The 11,393-nt window shown below is 34.1% G+C and overlaps 1 protein-coding gene across 1 annotated transcript; it reads right to left on the bottom strand.

The window, feature by feature from the left end:
* Positions 1-272: 272 nt before the first annotated feature.
* Positions 273-9,912, bottom strand: LOC103582070 (ubiquitin-conjugating enzyme E2 J1-like). Its single transcript, XM_008563757.1, has 3 exons — positions 9,707-9,912; positions 8,295-8,414; positions 273-3,688 (listed from the first exon to the last, which is right to left on the bottom strand). The coding sequence occupies exons 1-3, from the start codon at positions 9,797-9,799 to the stop codon at positions 3,410-3,412; spliced, it is 492 nt and encodes a 163-aa protein (XP_008561979.1). The 5' UTR covers positions 9,800-9,912; the 3' UTR covers positions 273-3,409.
* Between the last annotated feature and the right edge of the window lie 1,481 nt (positions 9,913-11,393).

Genomic DNA, 11,393 nt, shown 5'->3' with positions numbered 1-11,393 from the left:
TTAAGGATCTGAGCCGATCTTAAGACCAATGGGAAAGATGGGATCAGGTTTGTGTATTGAGAAGACTCTGGCTGCAGTGTGAGGAATGGGGTAAGACTGGAGACCTGTTGGGAGATTATTGTACTAATTCAGAGGAGATAGTAGCTAATTAGGGCAGTGGCAGTGAGCATGAAGAGAAGTGGAACGATGCAAGAGAGATGTTCAAGGAGATAGAATGAACAGGAGACAAGACTGGATGACATAAAGAATACAACCTTTCATCAAAAACAAGGTATGAATAAAGTCACTGGTTTTATTGAGCAGCTCAATCTAGCTCTGAAGGCAACTAACTGTTCAAGAGGCATTCCAAACAGCTTTAAAGCAATGCACAGCCTCCCACAAAGGCTCTAATAGTACATATATTAATGTACACATTACTCTTTGTTAAAGTCAGATTCACCAGATGCATTCAGTCTACATAAATTAACTTGCAGGTAACAAAACAATATAGGCTCTTCAGTACTTCAGCCTAGGTTTCTGCTCAAATAAGTCCAGATATGTGAGGTTTACTTGTTTATTGATTCTGGTCTATAAAAATGGTCTCAAGATACCAGAAAGTTTATTCATAGCCAAAAATAAGAAAAAGAGTTCTTATTCTCCTGAAATACGAAATTTCATATTTCCATCATCAAAACAATAAACAATTTTTTTGAAGTTTTTAAAAAACTTCATGAATCTTGATGAAATTCATTTATTTCAGTAGAATAAAACAATAATAAGCAGCATGGAAATGTAAAGTGCTACATCAAAGCCCACATTACATACAATTTGAAAGGTTCATTGGCTTAAACAATTAGAAGTGAAACAGACATTATATATTTTTTCAAGCATGCTATATTAACTACCTTGATATGTAGTCATGTGCTCTGTTGGTCAAAGAAAAAGCCATGAGTTACCTAGATCTGAGGATTGGAGAAAAAAGGAGTCCTAAGCCTTTACCTACCAGATTATACATCGAGACTGGCCTTATGCTGGAACTAAGGAGTTAAAGTAGGGTTTTAGGGCTGGCCAGTTGCTCACTACATGGAGCCTGGTGCTGATAACACCAAGATCAAGGGTTCAGATGCCTGTACCAGCCAGCCATGAAAAAAAAAAAAAAAAAGTGGAACTTTTAAAAGAAAAGTGGGACTTTTCCGAAGAGGCCCTTTAGTGGGGTTTGGGTAAGAAAAGCCCCAAAGAACAATTTTGCTCATTAACCCCACATGGGGGTCAGACCGACAATTAAGGATTTTGGGGGGCACAGCTGAGATGAAATGGAAGGAGCAAAATGTGCCACTTTCAGATGTATGCATCAAGGGCTAAAAAATCCCAACACACATAAGCAGGTGGCCAGTTAGTTGATGAATGAGGGAAGAGAGGCAGGTCAGATAGAGGAGGATCTGCATGATGCAAAATCTTCTTGGCTTACTCTTAAAGTATAGGTACACCCCATGGTCACATAGACCCAGAGGCTGGCTCAAGTGTGACTGAGAGGAAATAGACGGGAAGATTGTTCTTAGCACACAATTAATCTCAGCATAGGCTGAGGGTGTGGGGATTTCTTCTCAGGCAAGAATGCTAGCTGGCCTTCCCAGCTGGGTCAGTGCCTACTTGCTGGGAGGCCACTGACCACTGAACCAACATTTCTAGTGTCTTGTATTCCAAACCAAGACTTCAGAATGTATTTTCTCATGAAAATAAAGTTATAAAATGGTAACCTATAATTTTCCTGACATAGGAGGTCTTCATAAAGTCCTTGGGCTTTTTAGACTTTACCAACTTCAGCTATAGATGTAACAGAAACAATCTGTAAACATCTTTAAAATGCTAATTTATTAAAGGTTAAGACAACTCTGTATTATATAATAGTATACAATATGTTCTTATTCTAGATGCAGACATAAAGGAAAACTGTCTATCAAATGAAAACAGAAATTGTGTCTGATGTTTAATAGAACCAAAGTCCCATAACAGGAGTAAAATTAAATTTGCCTTTTAAATGATTTTATAAATTGTTTCTATCTTGCCCATAATTTTAGTTAAAAACACATAAGGACTTTATGAATACTCTCCCCCAAACTATTCAAGATACATATGGGCTAACTTTGGTGGACTGGTATAGAACCTAAATACCACTTACAACGTTAAAAATTAACTTACAAATGCTCTTTTAGAGCATAACCTATTTGAAAGCTGGGGACTGCCTGTATTTAAAGATTAAATCTTCATTAACAACATCCTCAGTGCTGCTAACTGAACACACTGAAGGGAAAGTCTTACTGTGATTATATAGTCTCACCAGGCATTAAAATAATAACATTATCTACTAGCGTCTGTGGAGCTAGCTAGCGCAAAGTTATACATTGATTTTTCCACTGAAAACTCCTTTTTGGGCTTTGATTAGGTGGACATTTCTAAGTAAATGTTTTTCTGACTTCTACCACTGTTAATTGGGCCCTGAGCTTTTCTATTAAAATGGTACATGAAATATTTCGACATTATGCATATTCTCGGAATAATTAAAATTTATAGTGATTGCAAAGTTAGGCATATAATACATCTCAAAAGATAATACAATTCAAAGCAGAGCAAACATTCAAATCTTAAGATACTCTCACTTAAGTTTCAGAAGAAAATCAAGCAATTTCCTGGCTTGCACCCTTTCTTCCTTAAAATAAAGATCTATGGAGGACAGTTTTTTCTTTTTAAGTTTGTGTGCATATCATAGAGAGGGGGATAGTAACGGCATATCAAAGTGGTTACAAATTACTCCCTCTTCAAGTAACATCCAATAACAAAAATGTGATTTCACTTGCTCATAAATGTTTGACAGAAATAAAATTTTTTTTTCTGAAGAATATTTAGGACACAAACAAAGGCATAGAATGGGCAATCCCAGTGTATCTTTTATGAATGACATTTTGAGGAAGCTACTAGAGGAGTTTTGCTTTCCCTTTTCAACTCTTCTGTTCCTATATCATTCTACATAAGTAGAAACAGAGTACTCAATAAATGGTATTGAGTAACTGGTAATATTCATTGGAATTTAAAACACCATCTTTTATCCGAAAATTTCAAAGGGCTATACAGAAGAGTATCACAATTTTACATAAAAAGAAGCTGAGGCATGAGAAACAACAATGTTATTTCCCTATAAAGCAGATCAAAGAGTGAGACAAGGAACTTTGACTTCCGGTCCCTTAAACTAAACAGGACACACTGCTGGACATTGCCTGAACATCTAGCTATATTTATACTAAATTTATAAGGATCAAAAAAGGAATGAAGGGTAGATACAAAATAATCTTTTTGTAAACAATTCTTAGATTATACCCAATGCAGAATGTTTAATGAAACAGCTGAGTCACAGCTCTTAAGTCACAAAACAATATTATAACTCAAAGTCAAATATGTACTCATTGGCCAGATATATTCGTCGGAATATAAGAGCTGCCAATGCCAAAGTCAGGATGACAATCAATACAGCTGATCCACCATGATCGGTGTGGTTGGCTCTTGGCTGCTGGCCCTGGATTCCATCTGGTGAAGTAGATGACCTTCTCTGACTCTGCTGCTGGGCCCGGCGCTGTCGAGGGCTCATGGAGGTATTCTTAGCTACAGGTTGGGTAGGTTGTTGAAGGGATGCTGCTGAGGGATTCTGGACTCCATACTAGGAAATTTTAAGAAATATTGTTTGAAATTGGCAAAGAAAATTTGTATATATATTTGTTATCTAGTCAAGAACACGCAGAATCACAGAGTCCTAAATATGACTAAAGGCAAAACTACATAGAATTACCTGAATGCTGAGACTAATACCTCACCCTCCTGAATAAAACAGCAACACAACTTACTGAGTACCCAGTAAGTAGAGGAGGAATTTACCAACAACAGATAAGATTAGTTAAAAGTTTACCCATATGCTCCGTAGATGGCTTTCTACTCTCCCTCAGATGCAACTCAAGTAGTATCTGCTAAGCACCTGAGTACTTCCCTTCTCTCAGTAGATTCAAAGAGGGAAGCAATTTTATTTCCACTTTCAGCTTGAAAATTAGCCATTCTAAATGGCAAAACAGGCAACTCTCAACAGTGTGCCTTTCATGAACTGGGCTTTTCCCAGATACCATCTTACTGTATCAACAGGCTTCCACCAACAATCACAGAGCATAAGAAATAACTTCAAACTGTACATTCTTCACAGCAATATTGTTGTAAGAATTAGGTGTGGTTTTCAAACCAGGCTTATCCTTTCTTTCAATTCCTGTCAGTTGAATTGAACACAAGTCCAGAAGCATGTTTTACTTAATATTGAATACTTTATGCTGTCAAGAGTTCCCTAGGTATGTGCTGAGAAAAATCTGGAGTACGTCCTGTGGGACTCAATGTATCCTCTGTTTTGGTACACTGGTTGCTCCCCATTAAGCCCTGGATGACAACTGCTTTCTATTACTTCAACTGGTCAGCCAAAGCATAAACACGTGATATCGAGTGACTCAAAATCTTAAATATGATTTATAAATAAGAAAAAATGGTAATGGCATATTCAGGGACACTCTACAAAACATAAATTCCATTTTATTTATGTAGACATCTTAACTCTACCTCTACAAACACAATGTCCTTTGATTTTTTTTTACTGAAAGCAACCTGTATATTGATTTTACATTATGCCAATCCACATTCTTTCTAACAAAAAATAAAGAATGCATGCTTTACTCAAAACAGCTTAAAATTGATTAAGTATAAAACATTTAAAATACTTTTCATTAGAGAAAATTTAAATATTTGGAAGAAAAAGAATAAAAAATGTAATTCAAATAATTTTAAAAGGTAAGAGGATGTGCTCTGTGTTGGCAACAGCTATAAACATTCAGGGAGGAAACTGCTAATCTAATTTACCTGCAGATGAATTTCCATTTTAAATCTGACATTCATCTCAACATTAAAAGCTTAAATACTCTGAAATCACTGAAATGTAGTGACCCATAATACAGAGGTAGAAAGGAACTACTGACTTTGAGTTATAAATAAAAGTTAGTGCTGATACTGAATTAGAGTTGCATGAACGTGGACTTCCATAATCCAGGACTCCTAGGAGCAATCTGCTCACCGAAGAGAGCAGACACACAAAGCTGCAGCATTATATGAAGTCATACATCATCACTGGCATCATACAATGAGTTAATAAATACTCACTGAATTGTAATGAGTTATGGCAGCCAATATAGAAACATTCCATTTGAAATCTCCCATTCTTTCTATTGTTCAGCCAAAATGATAAAAGCGTTTAATAGAGCTAAAGTACTCAAGAAATAAAGGAAAAATGGGATCTTGAGGAAAATAAAAAAACATGATGGTGCTATCAATCCAGAAACTAGCACAAGAGATTGACTCAAATTAAAGCTTTTATTTAATACACGTTATTTTTTCAATTAGTTTGAGAAGAGAACATTATTCTGCCCATAAGCCTGACCAAAGCAGGAAACTTATCATTACTAGGCTGGCTTTTCCCCTTAGTAGATGTGTGACCTTAAGCAAGTTATTTAATCTAAGACTTAGCTCTCTCATCTGTGCAGTGAGAATAACATCCAATTTGGCATTGTGAGGATTAAATGAGATAATGATAGAAAGTGCTTAGGACACACAATTGCTTATTAAATGTTAGTTATTATTAATATTGTTACTATGAGTACATCCCTTTGGAGGCATCTAGATTTAGGTTTTAAAAAAAAACTTGTGATTTTACTTAGGACAGCTTTTCAGTCCCTTATTAGTATGATTAATATGTTTAGAAAACCAATTCCTTAAAACATAAACTCTAGATGATATTTTAGTATATATACTTAATGGAAATATTTAGATAGATATAATGTTTTAATTAGGTTCCTATGTTTCAGATGCCTTTTGGATGTCACTGACTAAAATCTAGTGCCTTGACATTATAAAATTCTAAAATGTTTCCTATTTAAAACAATCATACTCGTAGTTAAGTCCCTAGTAATACATACTGTATCAATTTTTCTATAATAACCTAGAATAACCAACATCTGTAAGAGAGTTTTGTTTTTGTTTTTTAATGCAAAATGTAATGGCTTATTCAGAACCTCAATCCCTGGGAAGAGGAGAAAATCTGATAGACTGAAAGAACATAAAACAACCATCAGTATTTTTCCAATTTCTACATAGCTAAAAAATCTGCATCAAAAAGCAACAGATGGCCTGATGTTATCTGCTGTATTTAGACTTCTGGCAATCTCTCACCCCCCTCAAGGCTAAAAAAAACCTAGCTTATCTGGGATTTGATGTATAAGGTCTCAGGGAATTTATCGTACACTTGCATGCAAAGCAGCCACACCTAGCCAAAACCAGGTTACAGTCACTTCCATAGTGGTCAAATTATATAATCACATTCTGAGATAGTTTATATGTAAATGTATTTAAAGCTTAATTGTAATTGTAGACAATTTATTGCTTATTGGTATTTTAACCAAAATTGGTCTCAATTAATGACCTATATCTATAAAAAAGAATTCTAAGTTCTATGAACATTAAAATCAAAATGGAAAATACTACTAAATAATATTATTGTTTGTACACTCTAATTTACTTAAACTTCTTGGTTTCTTTAACCGTGTTCCAAATATTTTTCAAAAGTGCCAATCCTAAGATTCATTCATCCAATCAACAAATATGTATTGACCACCTACTATATAGGAGGTACTAAGCCAGGCACTGGAGATAAAAATGGAAAAGTTAAAAGACAGTCCTGACCCTCAAGGAACTTACATTCTGGGAAGTGAGATAAATTACAGTTGTTATAACTGGAATATGTAACAAAGGGACTTGACATAGATTTAAAATACACAAAAGACAGATTTAAATACAACACAAATACTAGAAAAATTGTCCTAATAGGTGAAAAACAAGGTTACCACCCTCCTCTTTGTAACAGAATGGTTCTATTTTTTAAAAAACTATTTATGAAATAAGAAACAATTGGAATGCTAAAGGTGAAAAGTAATTGGAAATTTGCTTTAATATTTCAAATATATACTAAAACATACACTGACTTTAAAATTAATTCATTATATTCCTCTGCAATTCATAAAATTAGAATGGGATCACATAAAAACAATTTAAACTCATCTACATACACTTTTTTCTTATATACCTCCATCTTCAGTCCTGCTACTTAGTACTTACTTCCTTTACAGCACCCTCTCCCCTGTTCTTCTTCAACCTACTTTTCTCTGCCCAGCTGACTCTCAGTAGGAGAGACCCACTCAAGACTATTCAGTCCCACTATATATGAAGTTATTCCCAGGTAAAGGGCAAGTCTATATTTGCCCAGTTTCTATTTCAATTTTCCTGACCCATTGAAGTCTTCTATAAACTGGAAAAAAAAATGATATGTGGCTACTTAACAATCTGTTACCAAAAAGACACCAAAAGACAGTTCGCCTTTTATATACAGAAAGTCATTGTTTTTCTCCATATCTATTAATTTAGCACTGATACAGTCATTTTTTTTTAATATATCTCTCTGATCATCTAGGTTCACCAAAATTTTTAGACAATAGGTCAGGGCACAATTAACACTACCCATACCATTCATTCATTCTTTCATTCGTTATTTACTGGACACTTACTATGTGCAAGGTAGCACTGTCCAATAGAATTTTGCAATGATAGGTACTATTCTATATCTACATGGTGTAATCTGACAGCCACTAGTCAACTGTGGCTATGGAGCACTCGAAATGTGGCTAGATTGACTGAGAAACTGAATTTTTTTACTTCATTCAATTTTTATTAAAAAATTTACATTTAGACAGCCACATATGGCTAGTGGCTACTGTATTGGACAGAGCAAGTCTAAGGCAAATTTTTGGCTCCAGGTCTTTATTAAGTTGGTGCCTTAATGCACTTAACGAACCTGCCAAATATGCTATTTAGAAAGTGGCTAACATACGTATATTTTGTTTTGTTCAGAGTCTAGCACTATACTTAAACTAACTTTTCAGAGAATTATGGACGGAGAATATGACTTAAAAATTATTTAGTCCAGCCCCATTTAAGAAAAAAGAAACCAGAGGCCCTCAAAGTATGAATAACTTGCTCAAGATAATATAATTCATTAGAGGAATAGCTGGGCTAGAATCTAATTCTTAGGAGAATCAAAATTTTCAGATATTTGATCTAGGGATCTTCTCCTCCTTTTACAAATAATGGTAATAATATAGATATACATATATATGAAAAGACAAGAGCCATACCGACGTACTGGCAGTAGCACCCTGGAATGTTGTAGGTATATCATCTTGTAAATCATTTAGTGAAAAAGAGTGGTTTAAGTCTGACTCAGCAATAGTCTTTCCAGTTGAATTGACTTCTGCCTATAAACAAGATACATCCAAAAGCAGTGTTAAAACAGGAAACACACAGAATAAAGAAAATGGAATAACCCACAACCTACTACATTCCCTCTCTTGGATTTACCTGCTAGTTTTTAACATCTACCATCAATCAGTTAGCATTGAACACTCATGTGTCCAGCACTGTGCTAGGTATTACAGGAAAAGGCATAAACAATCCCTGTTCTCAAGGAGCTCTTACTTGGAAGGGATAAAACCAACACCCATGGTTCACAATCCACAATTCTAAAAAGCTCTAAATAAAGTTTTTCTGGTAAATTTTAGGCAAAGCCTGACATGAACTGATGTGAGGCTGTTCACAGTCTTTATCCAACATTGGTGTTTGCTGAGGAAATATTAACAAATCTGATTCTGAGATGACGTCCCAGATTCTACTGTGGTTTACATACAGTACATGTAAAATATTTTTTCCAATTTGAAAAATTCTGCTGTACAAAACACATCTGGCCCTAAGATTTTCAGAGAAGCAACTTTAAGTGTAACAGGAGTCCTCAGAAGGAAGAAAATAACCAACATTTATTGAACACATCCTCTTCCAGGCACTGCAATAAAATAGAAGGAAAAACTTCCAAGAACCGGACCTAGAAAGACAGTCAGGATACAGAGAAGAGGAGAAGATGGAGAGGGTACATGTTGCTTAATACAGATTGACATTTTCTGTGTGGAGCTAATTAAATTCCATTAATATGGGTGTGACCACTCAAAGTATTCAAATACTATATAATCCATGTTTGAGCAAAACATATGCAGAATAAGGGGATATAAGGGAAATATGGCAAAACATTAACAATAGTTATTTCTTGAGGATGGGATTATGGATGATTGTCATTTTCTTCTTATTGCTTATTTATATTTTCTACAATAGTAGCTAGAATTTATTAAGCACCAGAAACAGTTCTAAATGCAATACATGTATTACATATATTAACTCAATCCTCACAACAATTCTACAAGATAGGTATCATTAGTATCTACAGATGAGAAAAAGGCACAAAGTGGTTAAGTAATATGTCTAACATCGTACTAACAATAAGTAGCAAAGTTGGGACTGGAACCCTGGCATTATATAGCAGAGTCTGAGCTTTACCCATTATGCTGTAGTGTCTTTGTGAATGTAAGATTATAAGTTTTGTAATAAAAAAATCATTTGCAAAACCTTACTGAAATAGAACTATATTGCTTTTCTTTCTATCCTGAATTCAGCAGTAAACAAAATGCTTCATAATTAGAATTTATTTAGAAATTTACAATACCTTAAAACTGATTTGTCTAGCCAGTTCCTTGGCTTCTTGGTCAGCCTGGCTTGAATCACTTCCAGATTTTAAAGGCAACAAGACATCCTTCATGGCAGAGCCACACCCTTCACAACAAAAATCTTGTGATCTGGTAGGAAACAATTTTTTTATGAATATAAAACAAATAATTGAATATTAATTCCCTCTTATAGAAACACTCAAATACTGAATGATTAAATTTAAAAGAAAAGAACACTAGACAGTTCCACATCACATTCATTCACGTGCTATAAATTAGACAATTAAGGTAATAATTATAGTCTGAGACTATAAAAAAATCCAGGGCTTAGATTCCATTTTTTTCAATAAACTTCCTAAAGAAAAATAAGCTATAGATCTACAGAATGACAAAACATATAAGTAATCTATCACACTGTCCTCAAGATCACATATAACAGCCTATTTTAAACCTGTGAAAAAAGTGCATTATAAAGCTCAAATTATCTTCTAGCAGAAACATACAAGGATACTTTAAAAAGTTCATGGAAAAATGGAATTAAACAGTAATATGTATTCTTCCATGAACTTTTTAAAGAATCCTCATATATAAAGCAATAAAGAAGCCAATAAAAAATAGATATTTTTAGTATTATAAATACAGATATTTCTAGAAAAAAAATTCACAAATCATATTCATCTAAATAGCAGTACAACTTGGAAGACCTGGGAGAGCGTGTGGAAAATACAAATACTGAATTTATCACTGATTATATTAAGTAGAGACTCAAGATAAACCTGTTAATTAGACTATTTCCTAACATATATTTACTTTTCCATTTTCCTCTTTGTATTCCAGATAAAGCCAAAACTTCCCTAAAGTTCACAAGAGTGCTATGAGGATTTGAATGACTGGAAGTAAATATGCATAATATGTAGAGATATATAGTTATATTGCTGAACTTCTTGTTTCAAAGTTGTTTTTTTTTAATAGTAATTCTAGTTCAATATAATTCCAAAGACTTAGGTCTTCAAGTACATGGTATTTAAATTTATGAAATAGCATATATATACAAAGAATACGTAAAAGTAGCATAAATTTAGTACTTATTGATTTTTTTTGTTTCACCAGAAGAAGCTCTGTTGTCCATATCCCTTTGAAAATTGGTCACATACAAATTATTTGCCTTAAAGTGTATTCACTTTTAACTGAGAAGTCAAATGAAACTTAAAAGACAGTATTTATTTTGAATGCATTAGTTTGTCCACGGGATAGTATGCCACCATGGCTGAATGCAAAATCATTTTTTATTTTGGACCTAGTTTTTTGTTTTGTTATTTTATTATTTTATTTTAATTTCTCAGTATACATTGTGGTTGATTTTCGTGACCCTTTACCCATTACTCTTTCCCCGCTTCCTCTCTCCCCTCCCCTCCCCACTACATCATATCTATTCACTTGTCTTAACAAGTCCAAGGAATTGTTGTGATTGTTGTTTCTTCTTCCCCCCACCCTTTATTTGTGTGTTTATTTATTTTTAGCTCCCATAAATAAGTGAGAACATGTGGTATTTCTCTTTCTGTGCCTGACTTGTTTCACTTAATATAATTTTCTCTAAGTCCATGCATGTTGTTGCAAATGGTAGTATTTCATTCTTTTTATAGCAGAGTAGTATTCCATTGTGTAGATATACCACATTTTCTGTAT

Source organism: Galeopterus variegatus, unplaced genomic scaffold, assembly GCF_000696425.1.
Source record: "Galeopterus variegatus unplaced genomic scaffold, G_variegatus-3.0.2 Scaffold14801, whole genome shotgun sequence".
Taxonomy (NCBI): domain Eukaryota; kingdom Metazoa; phylum Chordata; class Mammalia; order Dermoptera; family Cynocephalidae; genus Galeopterus; species Galeopterus variegatus.
This window is presented reverse-complemented; position numbering and strand designations above follow the sequence as displayed.

Coding starts and splice junctions, on each gene's coding strand:
- LOC103582070 (XM_008563757.1), bottom strand. CDS start 9,799: ATGAAGGATGTCTTGTTGCCTTTAAAATCTGGAAGTGATTCAAGCCAG. Junction 8,415..9,706: donor CTAGACAAATCAGTTTTAAG/GTATTGTAAATT, acceptor TCTTGTTTATAG/GCAGAAGTCAATTCAACTGG. Junction 3,689..8,294: donor GTGCTACTGCCAGTACGTCG/GTATGGCTCTTG, acceptor AAAATTTCCTAG/TATGGAGTCCAGAATCCCTC.